This window comes from Oncorhynchus kisutch, linkage group LG25 (genome assembly GCF_002021735.2).
Source record: "Oncorhynchus kisutch isolate 150728-3 linkage group LG25, Okis_V2, whole genome shotgun sequence".
Classification (NCBI taxonomy): Eukaryota; Metazoa; Chordata; class Actinopteri; order Salmoniformes; family Salmonidae; genus Oncorhynchus; species Oncorhynchus kisutch.
Genome location: NC_034198.2, coordinates 9,818,680 through 9,838,253, shown reverse-complemented (window position 1 = coordinate 9,838,253; position 19,574 = coordinate 9,818,680). Strand labels below are relative to the sequence as shown.

Genomic DNA, 19,574 nt, shown 5'->3' with positions numbered 1-19,574 from the left:
AAACGTGGCCGTTCGCGGCCGCAATAGCAATTTAAAGAAAGGCCGTTGATGGCCGCTATGGGTTCCAACGAGTTTTCAATGAAATAATTACATAAATCAACAGTGGCATTAACTTCAATTAACTTTGCAACACTTTTAATTATTTACTTTTTTCACAACTGCCACCAATGTGGCGCGAAAACATTTACAACAAAGGCGTTTTGACATGCAAAAATAAATAAAAAGCATGTAAAACATAAACACTGAGTATACAAAACATTAAGGACACCTGATCATGTGACATATTATTCTTGAAATAGAAGCCAGGTGTGTGTGCGAATTTACAATGATGGCATGAGGCTGAAACTTTGTTTTCAACTTCGATTTTTGCACTACAGTTTTTTTTTATAAACATTTATATTTTGTATGTAAGCTTCCGTTTGGAATGTATTCCTTTTTTCGACAGTGTGCAGTCTCGATCTTTTCCAGTATTCTTATTTTGACTCCTATGCACCTGGAACAGACACTATTCAGTAGTAAGGACCTTAAAAGAGCGCAGATGGCCTCATCATTAATATACATTGTTTGAAAGGTGGATTTAATTTCCTCTGAATACCTGAAGAAAACATTGTCTGTAAAACCCATGTGAACTAATGCCAGGCACATTTGTTCTTTGATCTGATGTACGGTAAAGAGACCTTTTCCAATAAAATAATCAAAACATAAGATCACAGGTAAGTGATCAAGATGCAGTTCGGTCGAATCAGATGTGTGTTATTATAAATGTAAATCATGATTGACTTTTGCACTGCTGGGGATGTTCATTTAACACCAGCCTTACATGTACTATTTAGCGCCATCTACTGGGTGACAAGAGCATTGCTAAAACATGGGTTACGTCAATGGTATATGTGAGCAGAAGTGAGTGTAACGATGTCTAATATTGCATGATCCTTTTCACCCCTGAAGAACATCAAGCATGATGAAACATACTGTTTAAAAATGAAACTATTCCAAATGCCTTCTTACAATATCACTCTATTCAGTAAAATTAGTTAAACACCTTTCTGGAGTTAAAAGCATTGTAGTTCATCTAACAAGGGCCCTTCCAATGTCTCTGACTTTCACTTAGGAACAGGTTTGTTTTTTCATGATCATGTTTTGTAAGTTAATTATCTTCTATTGCTTGTAAGTATTTTTTATTGTGTTGGAATTGTAAATTTGTATGATTGTGTGCGGGATGCCCTTGTAAAACAAAAAAACTAACAAAAAAAAGAGGCCTTGGTCTCAATGGGATTTCGCAGTTTAAAGATATACTTCTGTATACTTAACCAGTAGTTCTGAACGGAACACTCATGAACCGAAATTAGTCCCAGAAAATTGCATTCTACATCACATATCCACCACGTCATTGCTCTCACTTACTCTGCTGTGTTTGCGCCTCTTGCTAGCCGTCACTCAAATGGCGAGGAGCTAAAGCTCATTGGCTTGAACTCATATTGCTAGGTGGCTGGCCCATGTGGGGAAAACGCCCGCTTCGTAGTCGCCAAAGTTCCGGAACATGTCTTTAAATACATTTTAAGAAATACAACAACAAAAAAAATCTAAACAATCTTACATTCTGAAATAATTGTTCTGCTTTTGAGTCCATAATATCCAGCATAGAGGCAGTCAGCCATTACCACCAGGGTAATTGAACACAGCTGCTAAAAGCACTTCAGTGACCTACATGGTACTTGCCTCCTATCGCAGCCATAGAACACATTCGGTAAAGCAGTAGACAGATATCAAAATTGTCAATGCTATCTTGGACCAATCCAAAACAGCTGGGTGTAAATAAGTTCAACAAAAGACAGTGGGAGATGCATGGACAAAATGTTTTTTAATTACATTTTTAAAAATACATAGCACTTTTTCTAGACCTCTCTGTTCGTCGAGCAATCTCATAACGTATTCTTGAAAGGGTTTTAAAACAATGACGATATTTTACAAATCAAAAACGAAAATACGCGTGTGGTTGTCTCTACTGGGGCTATGGTTTCTGGATTGTACTGATCTGGGTGTGATGGTCTAGCTCTAGACGGTCAGACGACCCAAACCCAGGCTTGGGGGTACCGTAAAACTTGACAACATGGCAGGGGAAGGGTGGTTGTGTCAGTCTTAGTACAACGCCTCGGCATTACTGCTCCTAGGCTTCTTTATCTTGTCAATGTTCTTCAAGATCATGTCGTGTAACGTTACCTGTAGCAGAGCAGAGTTCAGGATTAGAACGCAACATGTTAACTTGCGGGTAGAAATGGATGGTGAGGAAAACTATTCCTGTGTATAACAGGACATTTGACTCACGTATTGATTTCTCAGCTCTGAAACTATGATCTTGAGGCTGATGTATTCTTTCTCATCAATCTCCGTCACTGTGCGCCGGTAGTCCTCCTATTTAGCGACAGAGCGACATAAGGTAAATAGTAATGTAGGTGCAGGTAAAATATGCATATTAGGGTTGGAACAATATCCAAATGTCCATACCATCGCTTTGCCCTCAGTAAATGCACACACTAGATAGGTTTCTGCCTGGAAGAAGCTTGCCAACCAGACCTGCAGTTAGCAAATCACACTTACCACATGTGGGTACTTTGCTATTTTGGACACCAGCTTTGCTCTTGTGATGTAGTATCTATGGGCAGATAAGAAATAAGATGATAACAGTCTACTGCAGTAAGAGTGCTCAGCGTAAACAAAGTAAAGACTGGGTTGACTTTTAGTTAGTACCTGGATATCTGGTCGAGGTAAGATGCTGCCTCTCCCTCCACTGTTCGGAGTTCAGCAACTGTCTCCTCCTGCAGATGCCCAATCAGTAATTGAGTAATGGTTCAATGTAGCTATACACTTAAATGAGACCTTAGGTACAGACTGCAATAACATTTTCCCTTTTAATACATTTAAAGTAAACATGGCACCTGAATTGAAACTCCAAAGTTGTTGCCATCTTCTATTCTTGGGATAAGCAACTGAACCCACATTTTGACCTGAAGAACAAGAAAGACTGAATATTAGATCATCGGTGATAAGTAATGAGTGATATGAGCACCCGTCCAAATAGATTAAGGAAGAAACTGTGTGGGATAAAGCTATGTACCGTGTTACATTTCTCTATCAGTGTCCTGATCTCTGGCTTGACCTTCTCGATCAGGTCCACCAGCTTGGCATTGCTCTTCATCATCCCACCGGGCATGACAAAAACCTTGGTGCCAGCCACTGTAGAAGGGGAAGAGAAGATGAACAAGAGGTTTTACAACTGGACTTGACCATAGGAGCAAACGGAGCAGCTGCAACCCCACTTTCAAAATAGGGGTGCAAACATGTTTTTGCATCCCCACTTTACATTGGGTACTCTATCATTTTCAATAATTTGTCATAATTAGAGCTAGGTATTAAAATAGATGGCCACTGTATATATAATAAAACAGATTGCATTTTGCACCCACCCCCCATCGCCTCAAGACGAATGGTTTTGACCACTAAAGTTTTGCGTCGCTCCCACGCACACTGTTGGTTCAGTGCAGTTAGAAAGCACTAGTTGTACCACTGATGCTTACAATGAAAAGGCACCGGCAATAATACATTTCTTTATCCATTTTGTTGTGCTCTTACATCTGTATTGTTGTTTCATATCCGATGGCGTTGGTCCAATGGTATTGTCACATCATTTGAGCTCCATTCACCACAAACAAATTGATTGTAGGGTTTCACTTTGCCTGTTAGAGCCATGACGAGCACAGGCATGTCCCGATTTCGCTGGAGCGCAGTAGGACTGAGTAGCTTTCCACCAAGCCTACACCTTAGTAGAGAACTGCACGATTTAAGGACAGGGTCAAGTTTACAGTTTAAGCTGCTTCCCGCTCCACCACTAGAGTTCAGTTAGCTTCCATGCTAGCTGTAAAAAGTCATTAGTGCTATTATCTTATTTAGCTCTAACCAGCCATAATGGATACCAGAAGTCAAACCACTTGAGGCCGCCGGCAAGCCCTGCAGAAGATGCTGCTGCCGAGCTTCAACTAGTTCCGCGTGAAGAGCAGACGCACCCTTCAACAACTGCCGCCGGGATAATGGCTCCACAGCCCGTTCCGACTGTTCCTGACAAATCTTGGAACAGAGGAGGAGGCGGACCAGGTTAGAATCTTAACCTAGCCGCAGGGTTTCTGTTGAAAAGCGTCCATTTAATAGCAACCGGTTCATAGGAAGAGTGGCTGGAATACTGAGTTTCTGCAGATTGACAGAGGAACCAAAGTGACACAAAGTTCTGTATTGGGTCCATGGCTTTCGTCCAAGGCGGGTATTCTAACTGGAAGCATGCTATTGATAGAACCAAAGGATTCACTAGGCACGCATCAAACAGGGAGCATTTAAAATGCGCTGCCGAAATAAAAACAAGTTTGGTGTGCAATGGGAACTGAGGTGTCAACACTTGTTAAATGATAGGCAGCTGGCAATAACACATTTGTCAGTGGAAAATAAGTTAAGTCAGCACAGATGAAGCATGCTACATCCAACGAAAGCTCAACTAATCCAACTGGCATTTGAGGGGCATCTTAAAAGACGATTTCGGGAAGAATGAAATTATCAAAGAAGACTGCAACTCTTCTGGAAAGGTAAGAAACAAACGTATGCTCAACTAAAATATAAAACGCAACATGTAAAGTGTTGGTCACATGTTTCATTAGCTGAAGTAAAAAAAAAAATCCCTGAAATGTTTCAAATGCACAAAAAGCTTATTTCTCTCAAATGTTGTGCACAAATGTCTTTACATCTGTTGGTGAGCATTTCTCATTTGCCAAGATAACCCATCCACCTGACAGGTATGGTGTATCAAGAATCTGATTAAACAGCATGATCATTACACAAGTGCATCTTGCAGGGGACAATAAAAGACCACTCTAAAATGTACCGTTTTGTCACAACACAATGCCACAGATGTCTAAAGTTGAAGGAGCATGACCCGTGTAACTACACCAGCCCAGGACCTCCACATCCGGCTTCTTCACCTGGGGGATTGTCTGAGACCAGCCATCCTGACAGCTAATGAAACCGAGGAGTATTTCTGCCTGGGGGGGGGGCGCTAACCATGGTGCCCCTGTCCAGTTATGTGGTGAAATCCATAGATTAGAGATTAATACATTTACTTCGACTGATTTCCTTATATGAACTGTAATTCAGTAAAATCGTTAATTGTTGCATGATGGGTTTATAATGTTGTTCAGTTTAATTGGTTGGTTTTACATCAAAATCTTGGTAGTATAGCCAGTGGCTTCATTTTCAGCAAACACCTAGGCTATGCAATGGCAAAATGACTTCTTTAGCTAGCCTATATTTCCATTGCCAAAACAGCCTTGCTAAGTGTGTAGGGTGCTGTCCATGGTGCTGATAGATTTCACACCAACCTGTCACTTTTTGGTCAAAAGCACTCAATGGTCTCTGCATTTTAAGTTTTAGGTTTGTGTTTTGGTGTGATAAAAGCAGAAATCAATATCATTCCGATGCAAGAAACCAAATGACTCTCCTGGGTATAGCTACATATTGGTATGTTTCATCATAGAAATGAATAGCCTACATATTATTGCTATGGTTATCTTGGTAGCCTATTGCTTTTCATGCGTTTAAATGGAACTGCAAGTATTGAAACTGTTTTTAATGTATGCCAGCATTGTGTTCATTCATATTCGCAGTTGTCGGTAATCTAAGACAAACTGCTATTTAGTATCTTAGTTTGCATGAATAACTAGGGTACTACTTTCGGCATTTAGTTCGCATTATTGTGTTAAGACACCCGTGTGTATGGTTGCATTCACATAGTCATTTTGTTCAGTTAAACAGCCTATCGCCCCATAGCACTCACTTCTGTCATTATGAAGTGCTTTGAGACTAGTCAAGGATCATATCACCTCTACCTTAGCTGACACCCGAGACCCACTTCAAATTTGCTTACTGCCCCAATAGATCCACAGACGATGCAGTCGCCACACTGCCCTATCCCACCTGGACAAGAAGACTACCTATGTAAGAACGCTGTTCATTGACTACAGCTCAGCGTTCAACCACATAGTACCCTCCATTCTCATCATTAAGTTTGGGACCCTGGGTCTGAACCCCGCCCTGTGCAACTGAGTCCTGGACTTCCTGACCGTCCGCCCCCAGATGGGGAAGGTAGGAAACACCTCCACTTCGCTGATCCTCAACACAGGGGCCCCACAATGGTACGTGCTAAGCCACCTCCTGTGCCCACGACTGCGTGGCCACGCACGCCTCCAACTCAATCATCAAGTTTGCAGACGACACAACAGTATGCCTGATGACCAACAATGACGAGCCTACAGGGAGGAGGTGAAGGCCCTGGGAGTGTGGTGCCTGGAAAACAACCGCTCACTCAACGTCAACAAAACAAAGAAGCCGATCGTGGACGTCAGGATACAGCAGAGGCAGCACCCACCTTTCCACATCGACAGGATCAGAGTGGAGAAGGTGGAAAGCTTCAAGTTCCTCGGCGTACACATCACTGGCAAACTGAAATGGTCCACCCACAGACAGTGTGGTGAAGGCGGCGCAACAGCGCCTTGGCACCTAAAACCTTCAAACTTCTACAGATACATCCAGAGCATCCTGTTGGGCTATATCACCACCTGGTACAGCAACTGCACAGCACACAACCGCAGGGCTCTTCAGGGGGTGGTGCAGTCTACTCAACGCATCACCGGGGGCAAACTACCTGCCCTCCAGGACACCGACAGCACCGATGTCACAGGAAGGCCAAAAAGATCATCAAGGACAACAACCAGCCGAGCCACTGCCTGTTCACCCCGCTATCATCCAGAAGGCGAGGTCAGTACAGGTGCATCAAAGCTAGGACAGAGAGATAGAAGCTGTTTTTCAATCTCAAGGCCATCATACTGTTAAATAGCCATCACTAGCACATTAGAGGCTGCTGCCCTATATACATAGACTTGAAATCCCTGGCCACTTTAATAATGGAACACTGTTGTTGTTAATAATGTTGACATATTTTGCATTACTCAACTCATGTATACTGTATTTGTCTATGCCGCTCCGACATTGCTTGTCCAAATAGTTATATTCTTAATTCCATTCCTTTAGATGTGTGTGTGTATTGTGAAATTGTTCGATACTCCTTGTTAGATATTACTGCACTGTTGGAACTTGAAACACAAGCATTTCGCTAAACCCGCAATAACATCTGCTAAACATGTATGTGACCAATAAAATGTGAGGACTACATATTTCCTGCCAACCAAAAGCACTCAATAGTCTGAGTCTCTGCATTTGAACTTTGTTGGTGGTATAGCGTGATAAGCAGAATTCAATATAAATTCCAAGAACCCCCCCCAAAAATGTGCCCTCTCACCGATTTCAATTACCCCCTTAGTCACTTTATCCTTGCGCAGGGTCTGTTTGCATTACTTGATAAGTATTTTATTTGACTAGATAAGTCAGTTGAGAACTAATTCTTATTTTACAATGATGGCCCTCCCCCGGCCAAACACTCCCCTAACCCAGACAACGCTGGGCCAATTGTGCGCCGCCCTATAGGACCCCCGATCACAGCCGGTTGTGACACAGCCCAGGATTGAACCAGGGTCTGTAGTGCCACCTCTAGCACAGACATAGTGTTTTAGACTGCAGGGCCACTCAGGAGCAGCCATTATACCAAAGCTTTCCACCCCCCGCTTTCAGACAAAGCCAGGCACCCATACTAGGCCCGTGGTAAGAAAAAAACTAAACACCAGAGGTAGAAATGTGTGTGAATTACTCACCCTTGTCCTCCCCAGAGCCATCTTCCATCTTCCTCTTTTTGGCATTTTGCTTTGAAGAGGATATCAAGTTGTTTACAATGAACACATGCAATCACAGATGGCATTTGGTAATTACAGGGTGTTAAATTCCATTCCAAGTCTCACCGCTTCAAGTCCATCATGGAGGTTCGAGAGTATAATGGGGTCTGGCACAGTCAAGTTGATTTCTGAGTGTATTTCCTTCAGTTCACAGATGTTTAAGCCAGGATCCTGCAAAGGATGACCAACAACACACACACACACACTATAAAGGGAAGTCAAGAGGACATTTGACTAATCATTTCATTTTGATGACATAAATATGTTTACCTTGAGGAAATGGTCGAGTTCCAATAACTTATTTGGGAAAAAACTTGCAACTAACTCCTCCGCCTGTGAAACAAAGAGTTGAGTTGGAAAATTACATTCAGATCTAGATACAGGTAGCTAGCTAAAATACTTGCTTTTGTCCCTCAATGAATAAACCACTGAAAGGAAACTCACCTCCCCAGTAATTCGTTCTCTGAAAGCATCGACCTGAACAAATAACCAAACAACTGTCATATCACAGGAAAACAATTCAATAAAATCAGCAAGTCTGTTTAAATACAACAAGTGAGTAGACTAGACTACTGTCTGCAATATGATACCAGTCATCAGTTCATCAACATGCTTACTCTACTGACTAGGCCTAAAAAAAATTTGTGCCGAATTGAGTTAACGGTACCTCGACACCGTTAGCTCGCACCGAAATATGCTGCACAGCAACCCTTTTGTTCAGGGAGGTGCACCCTGTTAGACAGTTTGCCTTGTCCGTTATGACGGGCGCAGAAGATAAAGCAAATTACCTTAAACACTTGGCCTCATTCTGATTCATATAATTGCAAGCTAAGTCACGTTAGCATTACATTAGCTAGCTAGCAACTTTCCCCCATGATGTCTCGTGACATGTGGCGATGATAAATCACGTTTTACCTTAGTTTTGAGTTCATTGTCCACCTTGAGGAGAGAATTCATCTTCTTTAACCACAAACCGGGTAAAAGTACGATTGTCCTCAATTCATTCAATTCGGGGCTAAACGTGTGGTTTTCCCACTCCCGTCAGCCACACTTGTGAGCTTAAAAATGACGTATTCAACATGCGACAACACTACAAACGAATACGCATGCATATTAGGTATGTGCTGAACGCGTCATCGTGTTTTCCCGAACGCAGCTGAAGATGTAAACAAGAGGATTGGCGAGTGCGAAAGCTCGTTTTGTCCACTATTACCTTTCATGATTGTCCTTATTTAATCGCAAAAATCAACAATGGGTCTCCCTGTTACTATTAAAGTGAATTTCAGGGGAAATGTAAAGAGATTTGTTGCTCCAGATTTGGACAAGTCGGAATGGGAGTCGGTGGAAGCCTGGGTAAGTAGCGCTGGCGCAGTTTAGCTAGCCTGGATTCTTCGAGGCCCCTTGCCTAGCAGGCCTAGCTAGCACAACATTACACCACACGAATTACATTTGTCTGCAAATTATTTTTCTAACAACATAAATGATGATTATATGTGATGTTATCTTGTTAAGCTGATTCTCAATCATCATGCTTTTTAAATTGAATCTGCAGATAAAAGCATCATTTGGAATAAGCCATTTTCAAGTGAAATATTTTGATGAGGACAACGAGGAGGTGAGTTCAATTGTATTTTGTGCTACTGTGTATTATTTCAACGAATGCAGTGCCAACATTTCTGATGTACAATAACAGTAGTAATAATAAAACACAAGAGATACATTAGCAGGGGGGGTGTTCTTATATTTATCCTCTTACACACACGTGTAACTCCCCCAGAGAGTAAGGTCACGACGTTGTACAGCGCCGATGGAGCAATTAGGCTTAATAGCCTTGCCAAGTGCACAGCGAACGGATTTTTTTTTCACCTTGTCAAATCAAATCGCATTTTATTAGTCACATGCGCCGAATACAACAGGTAGACCTTACAGTGAAATGCTTACTTACAGGACCCTAACCAACAATGCAGTTAAAAAAAAAGATTAAGAAATAAAAGTAACAAATAATTAAAGAGCAGCAGTAAGTTAACAATAGCGAGACTATATAAAGGGGGGTACCGGTACAGAGTCAATGTTAGTCGAGGCGATTTGGGGGTTTTGTCCACTATTAACTCGGCTCCGGTATTCGAAACAGACAACCTGCCGCCCCAATATTAATAATGGTTGATTATTCAGTATACTGAATACAGTAAACTGAAGATATTGTGTAACACTTTCTGTTTCTGCATCTCCTTTTTCTTTGATCCAGGTTTCCATCAATAGCCAAGGTATTTAAATAGTGTTCATTTAATAGGCTTTTTTTGTGTCTGTTATTAAAGCTTTACCATTCATAATCTTCACCAATACAAATGTATTCTCTGATCTCTTTTGATTGTGTTTCAGAGGAATATGAGGAGGGTGTGAAGGTATTCAAACTTACATGTTCTTTCATGGCTTTCAATAGCTAAACATTTTTTTAACTTTTTCTTCCAGTGTGTAGAATGCTTTATGTAATTACTGAACGTGGCATGTGTTGTATGTATTTCCTCCAGAGTGCAGAGAAGCAGGGGAACCAGTTGCACATGAACGTTTACAAGGCGAAGCAGGGGCAGGCTGGCACTGGGCCGGGCAAGACCCAAGAAGTGAAGGAGCTGAAGGGGGAACTCCGGCCAGCCCCTCCGTACCCTTCCAGGGTCAAAACTGTGGACAAAGGCACACAGGTCACTCCCGAGAGAGATGCTGTAAGAGCACCACTCACGGCTTTCAATGTTGATGTAATGTTGTCTGAATGTAGGAAAAGTGTTGTGTCAGGGTGGTATATTTTGGCATGAGCAATATAATCGTTGTCTTCATGAAATATTGGGCCAATGTAATAATAAAAGTAGAGCTAAGATTTGATGAATTTAGTATGAATTTGACCAATCATAATGAGTTTAATGTCAATCATTTGATTTTATAGGTGGTTGTGAAGGACAACAAAGTAACTAAGCCAGAGGATAAACTTCCTCCAGCTTGGTTTAGATCTTACATGGAAAAAGTAAGTCCATATTGAAATTATATTCTTTACTATTTCAGAAATATAAAGGAAAACGTCCCTAAAAATCAACGTAAAAAAAAAAATGTGGGAACCTCTTTTAACGGGATCCCTCTCCTGTCAGTTCAAGGATGAGGTGGTGAAGGAGGTAGTGGAGAGGATGTGCAGTGACTTCTCTGGCCAGTGTTGCACCCACAAGACCCCCAACTGTGATGGGCCTCTCGAGGCCCTTGGAGCAGTGGGCGGAGTCAATATCAAAGGCCCAAAGGTGAACTCCTCCTCCACCGGCCCCCCCGCCTACTCCTCATTGGGCTACACTCCGGAATGCAGCAAATGCAAGAGACCAGCCACCGATGGAGCTTATCAGTGCAGGTAAACTGCATCGCAACAATAACAGAACAAGTGCTATTATGTTGCTAATGATTAACTCAGGAGTTGAAATAGTATAAAATGTTTATTTGACTTATTCCTCATGAAATATGTCACTTCCATTGAGTAATATAAGTATATAACCTTGCCCGTGCATTCTTTTTGGTGTCCTGTTTTTCGACAGAGTGTGTCCGTCCTGTATCTTATGTGAGCTGTGTCGACACAGCCACGACCCCAGTCACAACCTGGTGAGAACAAAGACTCCCCTCTCCATCCCTGAGCATGGGATGTCAGGAGAATTAAGGTTAGTTCGCTGGATGTAGAAGCCTGCCTTTACTGTGATGTTGGCTATGCATTACTTTACCTATCTTACTTTCTTGCATTGTGAGAAGATGCTTAGCCTTCACACCTCTCTCTACATTTTGTTTGTGCCCAGGTTTCCAAGGCGAGGAGACCGAACCGTGCGCAAGGCTGAGCGTCAGCGCCTCAAAGCCGAGCGGAGGCAGCTCAAGGCCGAGGTGAAGGAGATTAAGAAGAAGCTGAGGCTGGAGAAGAGGGGCCTGCAATGGAGCGGCCCTGCTTCTACCTCCGCCAGATCCAACGTGGCCACCACCCAGGCCCCTGCTGCTGCCCCAGCACCAGGCCCTGCCCCAGACCCCCAGGCTTCCAGTCCAGAGTAAGCGCCACCCCGGGAGGGCGTCAGAGTGCTGGTTGTCTCTAGGCCCAGCATGGAGCAAAAATCAAATATTTTCCCAAGAAATAGGCCATCTTTGTAATAGTTGTAATAGAGTTTATCGCTGGTGGATGATGGAACTACCTCACGTGTGAATCTGCTGCTGCTGCTTCATATATTTCTAAACAAAAAAATTGTTTTGAGCTGCAAAAAAGGATCCTGCTTTTTTCGATGATTCATAAAAAAAACAGGGATGGGTCTGAAGCCGGGGCTGTTTTCAACAATGCTCTGTACACTTGAAATACTAGGGGTCCCGAGGTCTCCTACACCACCTTGGTGCCCACTATGGCTGCCTTGTTTCTGGATGAAAATCTGCCTGACGGGACCCGCCGAGAGCCCGGCACCAAGTTCATCAAGTATTGGAAGATGAAGAACTCGGGCATCATCAACTGGACCTCTGAGACCAAGGTACCACCCAAGAGGAACGATCTAAGTCCCTAACCTGCACACTAAAACGATCTCAATCTCTAACCCGAATACTAGAACTAACCCCACCTAATTGTAACTATTGATTATTTGTAATTAGTACTTACCCTGTCTGATTAACCAGACCAGTACTACAGCCTTTTGTGGATTCAGTGTAAGCTCTCTAAGTGTTTGTGTCTGGTTCCTTGGGTTTGTGTAAATGTCTGTGTCTTCTTTGCATGCCTGTGTCTTTAGCTGAAGTGCATGTGGGGTAACCTGGCACTGGCATTGGAGGAGAAGCGTGAGGTGGCCGTGCCCCTCCTGCAGCCGGGCCAGGTGGGCGTGGTCAGTGTGGCCTTCATCGCCCCGGTGATGGAGGGCACCTACACCTCCCACTGGCGCCTTGCACACTGCGGAGAGCAGTTTGGCCCTCGCGTGTGGTGCAGCATTGTGGTGGCCCCCAGCACCAGCCCACACGCCAACTATCCACAGAACAAATACCTGGCAAGTCAACCATCTCTGTGTCCCATTCACATTTCTTTACCTAGTACATACACTAGTGCAGGGACGGATTTACTAAGCAAATTTGACACCAGGTACAAAGCAATAATATTTACTTAGCTAATGCAAACACTTCTATAGGGCTTGACTTAGATTCAGTAATAAAACCTCAAAATCCAGCCTATTTCCACCACTATTCGTATCGTTATATCATTCCAAGCCTTGCTCATGTTCAGACATTCTCCCACACTGCTTCAGGAGGTGGAGCCCGGGCCTGTGGTGGTGAAGGTGGAGGGGATGTCGAGTAACAGCTCCAGGGACAGTGGTCTGGCCGTGTCTGTAGACTACTGCCACAGAGACTACCACTTCCCCTCTGTAGACCTGCTCACTGCACAGGTGAGGAAAGGCTTAGGTCAAGGCAGAGGGTGTTGGCTTTGCCATAAAGGTAGAGTACACCACGGGGCAACATCATGCTTTATTCAATTGACTCAACAATATTTGTGCTTTGTATTTTTTGTTTAAAAAAATTAGGATCTTTTGTCCTTTGAATTGCTGGATATTAACGTTGTGCAAGAGTTGGAGAAAGTTCCGAACAACACTCCAGTCGGTAAGAAATAATACGACGCCACCACAATCCATGTCAAGTTTTTTTTTTTGTGGGGCATTTTCTTCCCTGATATTCAGAGAGTTTCAAGACCTAATGCTTGTCAGACTTGTGATGACCGAGATGAGTTTGTTTTTGTTCCATTGGTAGATCTGACCCCCTGTGTGTCCCCTCTGCCCCACAATGGCCCTCTACTGGAGCACCCAGACACCGACCAGGTTGAAAACAACACGGAGATGAACCGGGTCAACAATCTGCTAGGTAAGGCAGAGGCGAATGTTGTGGACTTTCACCATACTGAGTTGTACAGTAAATAAGTGAAAACAATACATATCAAATTGTGAGATGTTGTGTTGCTTATGAATGTAGGCTAGAATTGAGGCATTATGTTAACTAGGGAGACGTGTCGGCTTGAGTGAAAGAAGTTTTGATCCCAGTGATGACCCTGAATCGGGCACGACCCTAATCTTTGTATTGGGTGTTGTGGTCAGGAGTGAACGGGGAGAACTCTGACCCACCTGGCCACGAGGAGGAAGACATCAGCGGGACTCAGTTTGTGTGTGAGACGGTGATCCGCTCCCTCGCCCTCGAGGAGGCTCCCGACCACAAGCCCCCTCGCAGACATCAGCCCAGCTACTGCAAGCCCAAAGGTGATCTTCTTTGGTTGAATTTCCCAACAAAATGTGAAAACATGTAAACATCACTAAGTGAAAATGATATGAGACTTTATCATTCAACTGAGTATGGTTGTTCTGTCCACTCACTATCTGTGGTATTTGTTATGACTGTCATGCAATACTGTATGACAGTATTGAACCCACAACCCTGTAATGCCAGGGTTGTGGGTTCGATTCCCACAGTGGACCAGTATGAAAATGTATGCACTCATTACTGTAAGTCGCTCTGTATAAGCGCGTCTGCTAAATAACTAAATAGTCTAAATTGAAGTTAAAAACTAAAGTTGTTTCAGTTTTTGGAGCTGTAGCCTCAGGCCCTGTCTTCGGCTATGAGAGGAAAGTATTTGACACCGCATTAAGAGTGACAGGACCAGATTTGCTGATGGGTGTTATGAGAGATCAAGGTTCACCTCCAGGCCTTCCCCAGATCACACTTTCAGAGGAGACTGTCACAGGTAAGGAACCGCTCTCACTGCAGCCTGTCTGCTTCTGTTTACAGACTCTAGTAACTCAAGTCAAAATGCACCAAGTAATGCTCTCACCTTTTTACACATTGGCAATTGTAAATTAGCAGAAGACATGATTACGAGACATAATCAGAAAACGGTTGGTTTGTTCTCAATGCATTGTCCTCAGAGGTGCTTCTGGCCCCAGAGGTTGAGAATGTGTACATGGAGCTGTATGCAATGAAGGAGGAGGACGAGGAAGACAACAAAGGCAGAAAGGATGTGAAGGACCAGAAAGCCGAGGATAAAGAAGATCAAAAGGATGACAACTACGTGGAGATTGAAGAGGAGAAAGAACATGAGGAGGAAGAAGAAGAAGAACGAGCGGACTGGGACGAGGTGAGCAGCCAAATCTCCACCTTGTCCTCATCCTCCTGCGAGGACTACGTCATAGTCCTGCCGGACTGCTTCGACACCAGTCGGCCGCTGGACGAGTCCACGTACAGCTCCGCCCTCTCGGAGCCTGTCACTACCGCAGCCGTGGAGCAGGAGGCGGCGCCAGACTCTGAGCCTGAGGAGCTGGATAGAGCCACCCCAGAGGGGGAGAGGCAAGAGAGGGGCGAGGCTGCAGCCACAGTCACGGAGACCACCATCCACAGCAGTGTCAACCAGATGCTGTGTGCCTCCCAGACGCTGGATGCTGTCCCCCTTGCCCCTGAGGTGGTGCCACCGCCGGTCTCTCTCCTGCCCCCACAGGCCCTGTACACACACAGGTGAGAGGGCTCTCTGAGGCAATAGTAGGCTATCAGCTCAGCTATTACAGGGGACAATGATATCACGATATGTTACTGTTCAATCACAGTGTGTTTTATTGAAGTAAAGTGTGCAAATTGTTCAGTATCTTCTGCGGGAGGACTATCAGACTGATTTTATACTCTTGCCCCACTGTCCGTTCTCTCTCCGATCAGTATTTCATTATTTTTGGTGTGTTTTCCAGGTCTGAAGCAGTCCACGTTGCAGAGCCAACAAGTCAACGAGCGTCTGGACCAGTAGAACCATGCCAACCAGTGGTCCATTTAAATGGTGAGTGTTAAGACACACACAGCCGGTCGGGAAAGTGTCTACAAAATACAGCCTTTTCACTGCATGAAGCAGACGCAACGTGTTTTTTTTGGAAGCTCTGATCACACAGTCCAAAAAAATATGCAATTTAACTAATGTGACTAGCTTGTCTTGTGTTTGTTCCATCATGTCTTTTTGAGGATGTGTTTCACTTCGCCCTCTGCGGCCACTGACCAGAAAGGAAACATATGGAAACGGAAACATATGTGTCTTTCGAAGAGACGGGAACAGGAACAGGAAAACGTCTCAACTGTTCTGTAATAGCTCTCTCACCCCCCCCCCCCCACCCATCTATATTTCAGTATCTAGTACAACCAGACCATCGGGCTTAGCCAGTGCCTTGGAGATGTACAACTCCAGACCCAACTCCAGACCCTGCAGCTCCCTGCGCCCAAGGTGAAACACCTACACAATATTAAAAGACCGACTCCAGCCTCCCTAGTATGTCATTTATCACCTGATTTACTTAACAAAAGTCACATCTCAATAGGTGGTCCGGGTCTCCTCATGATATGGCAGGTGGGCCTTTCCTCTTTGGTCCTCTATTGCTTCTCCATTGTTCCCGCAAGCAAGGGGGAGGCCGATGTCATGAGACTGCACCCATCAGACCAACTCCTTGAATTTAGCAATTGTCATTTTAAAAAACAATGCTATTTTGCTTCAAACATTTTAGTGTTTGTACTTTACTGTATTTATACTTGTAATATCACTTTTCAATGGTAAAAGTTCCCCCCCAAAATGTTTGTCTTGCTTGAAACACTTGGTTTCTGCCAACAAATTAATATTTGAATGTGAAACGTTTCAATGTCTACTAATCATTAATTGTTGATAGGCACAGTATTTTTGACACATGACATTTATATCTTAGTCATTTAGCAGAAGATCTCATCCAGATTAGGGTTAAGTGCCTTGCTCAAGGGCACGTCAACCCATTTCACCTCACCGGCTCGGGATTCGAACCAGAAACCTTTCAGTTACTGGCCCAATGCCCTTAACCACTACGCTACCTGCCTACAGGTAGATATCAGAAGATACAACTGTAAATGATAAAACCGCAATAAAGAGAAGATATTTAAAGACCTTCATGGTGTGATGTCATTGGTGATATAACTGTGACACAGCTCTTTTTTGACACGCTTTGTGGCATTTTGGGTCTTGTGAAAGCATTGCTAGCTCCAAACCACTGGCCCTGGAACAAATTGTTCCCCATAGTGGCTGACAACATCCTTCCTGTTCTGTAGGGGCCAAGGCGGTATCACGGAGGGACTAGTAAAGGGCGTTCTGTCAGTGGCAGCGTCCGCCTATAAGGCTCTCTTCACTGGACAGAGCTGCTCCACACAGGTAGGTCCCACGTACAGCACACTACGTCACCTCGTCACACACTGCCATGAGATCAAACTTGACGTAACTTTTTAATATGCTCTATGATGAATGGTTATAACGTCATAAAGATGAGGGATTATTTCATACAACTGTGAAAAAAGTTGCTTATTATTTTAAAGTGTTTTTGGCTCAAAAGACCAAGGTGATGCATGTCTTTTTTTACAGTGTTGAATGTACAGTATTATGGTATAACCCCTGTGCACTTTTAACATGACAAACGAGAACTAACCTTTTGACCTGGCTCCCCCACCCCCTTCACTGCAGCGTGGTGTGGACCCGGCCAGCCAGGACGCCTCCATGATGGCCGTGCTGCTGGAGATGGGCTTCAGGGACCAGCGGCTCAACCAGTGGCTGCTGATGAAGCACAGGCACAACCTTCTGCACACTGTCAACGAGCTGGTCGCCATGGCCGACAACACACTACTGACGGGCTGGTCGGCCAATCAGCCAGGCCGCTACACGACCCCTGACACCCAATGAGAGGGGGGGGGGGGGGGGGTTAATTTTGACACTGATGTCAGGTCATGGGCTTTACCTATTGACAGGGCCAGGGTAGGTTCTCTGTCCCAAAGAGAATGGAGGTTGTGAATGTAATCAGAATTCCAATCTTCTCCATTGTGTTGGGTATTGAGACTATTCTTGTTGTTTTGAAGGACTTACATGGTTGAGTCACAGGGGGATTCAATTACATAGGAATGCTAAAGAACTGAGATGTCAGATTTCTTTTAGATATAGTAGTGAATTGGCCTAAACAATGCAATATTGTATGTATGTATCAAAAGTACTGTTATTCTAGATGTCTGGCTACAAGCAACATTTGACCTGTGGATTGTATAAGGAACAGACACTGCAGACTAAGGAAATAAGCTGTTTCTTTTTAGGAGACACCTGCATGTCAGTTTTAAGCACATGAGTCATACTTGTGGTACTTGTGGTACTATAGGACTCGCATCTATAAATGTTGTCTGCATCACACTTGTACTAATTTTCCTCTTTCGCATTGTAAGAATCATCCCCTTTCTTATATTTCTATCATACAACACTATGTATATCCAACCATAACATTCCTAAGTTTGTTCATGGAACTTATGGAATTTCATGGAATTTATTTACAGATAGCCAGGGGCACACGCCAACACTCAGACACTTTTCAAACAAAGCATTTGTGTTTAGTGAATCTGCCAGATTCACTAGGGATGTTCTCTTGATAAGTGTGTGAATTTGACAATGTTCCTGTACTGCTAAGCATTCTAAATGTAATGAGTACTTTAGGGTGACAGGCAAACTGTATGGAGTAAAAAGTACATTATTTCCTTTAGAAATGTAGTGAAGTAAAAGTTGTCAAAAATATAAATAGTAAAGTAGATTAAAAAAAATACTTAAATACTACTTTAAAGTATTTTTACTTAAGAACTTTACACCTGTTGAATGGCACCGCTTGAATGGCACTGATTTATTGTATGGGTTTCTGTACATTTTGTGTCTGATGACTTGTTGAACTTATAGGTTAACTTTAAGTAATGTGCACGGCACAAAATAGTTGAAATGTAAAGAACAGAGGGTAATTGTCATGCTTGATGGGATTTTATTATGTAAGCACAATTTTTCAGCTAAACCATCAAGAAGCATTAAGCTGTCGGTGTTAACTTTTAGTTCTGCTTTCTCAAAGTTTTTCAAGACATGTTTGTCCTGTTCACTACGGGCTATTATATTTGTATTAATTAAACCTACTCATTGAGAAGACTATGCATAGATTGAAATATGACAATTCCCTACAACTGAAATTAAGTATTCCCTTGTTTACCACAGCAAATCCACTGTGGCAATTTACTCATGTTGGCTACTTACAATTTTATGTTATCCATGAATAACTTGTCTACATGATTACAAACACTCCAATGGTACCTATATTAGCATTTGTGCGCTTTCATGTCCACATCATTTATATGACTTCGTTGAGCTAAATAATCAATTTTAGATACAAAAAGACTTGGCCATGAAGTATGAAAATGCAAATATGGGTACCATTGACTGCAATGGATTTCTGCCACAAATGCAAATAAAGTTAGCATTTGAAAGTGTCCAGGTTAACAAAACCAAAGCATGGATTGCTGCCATACCTTGTCCATAGACTGCTTGCAGGGCAAGGAAAGCAATATGGCATTTTTTTATGGGTTAACTATCCCTTGGTTGCAATTGGCCAAAGCCTTTTCTTTTGAAGTTCCTTTCTATAGGCGTCTGTAGCTGTGGTTAGTGTAATACATAAAGATTATATTGAAAATGGCTTTTACAGCGTATGTTCTACCTTCTAAAAACGGTATGTGCATTGAATTGCTGGGCATTACATTGCCATTAAGGTATTACAAACTTTGCAACTTAAAATAAGTTATACTCAGTGTTTTTTTAGAAATTGGACATTGGCCTACCGACTTCCATACATTGCT

General features: G+C 43.2%; 2 protein-coding genes across 7 annotated transcripts; one reads left to right on the top strand and one right to left on the bottom strand.

Annotated features, from left to right (window-relative positions):
- Positions 1 to 1,837: 1,837 nt before the first annotated feature.
- psme3 (proteasome activator subunit 3) lies at positions 1,838 to 8,967 on the bottom strand. Its single transcript, XM_020460765.2, has 11 exons — positions 8,796 to 8,967; positions 8,325 to 8,357; positions 8,151 to 8,213; positions 7,947 to 8,051; positions 7,803 to 7,851; positions 3,116 to 3,234; positions 2,937 to 3,005; positions 2,749 to 2,816; positions 2,599 to 2,653; positions 2,326 to 2,412; positions 1,838 to 2,220 (listed from the first exon to the last, which is right to left on the bottom strand). Exons 1-11 carry the CDS (start codon positions 8,835 to 8,837, stop codon positions 2,140 to 2,142), a joined length of 771 nt encoding a protein of 256 aa, XP_020316354.1. The 5' UTR covers positions 8,838 to 8,967; the 3' UTR covers positions 1,838 to 2,139.
- A 44-nt stretch (positions 8,968 to 9,011) lies between these two features.
- Positions 9,012 to 19,211, top strand: LOC109870305 (next to BRCA1 gene 1 protein). Of its 6 annotated transcripts, XR_004205469.1 has the most exons (22): positions 9,012 to 9,233; positions 9,433 to 9,495; positions 10,126 to 10,144; positions 10,260 to 10,282; positions 10,409 to 10,597; positions 10,816 to 10,893; positions 11,015 to 11,262; positions 11,444 to 11,563; positions 11,696 to 11,935; positions 12,241 to 12,400; positions 12,653 to 12,901; positions 13,157 to 13,294; positions 13,430 to 13,505; positions 13,653 to 13,763; positions 13,994 to 14,152; positions 14,473 to 14,634; positions 14,816 to 15,398; positions 15,623 to 15,708; positions 16,050 to 16,143; positions 16,616 to 16,764; positions 16,989 to 17,088; positions 17,395 to 18,873. XR_004205469.1 is itself a non-coding variant. In XM_020460761.2 (21 exons), the coding sequence occupies exons 1-21, from the start codon at positions 9,132 to 9,134 to the stop codon at positions 17,608 to 17,610; spliced, it is 3,195 nt and encodes a 1,064-aa protein (XP_020316350.1). In that variant the 5' UTR covers positions 9,012 to 9,131; the 3' UTR covers positions 17,611 to 19,211. The 6 variants fall into 6 exon arrangements, 2 of the variants coding, with proteins under 2 accessions (XP_020316350.1, XP_020316349.1); XR_004205467.1 differs by having other exon boundaries at positions 16,238 to 17,088; XR_004205470.1 differs by having other exon boundaries at positions 10,409 to 10,576; positions 16,050 to 16,764; positions 17,395 to 18,105.
- The last annotated feature ends 363 nt before the right edge of the window (positions 19,212 to 19,574 follow it).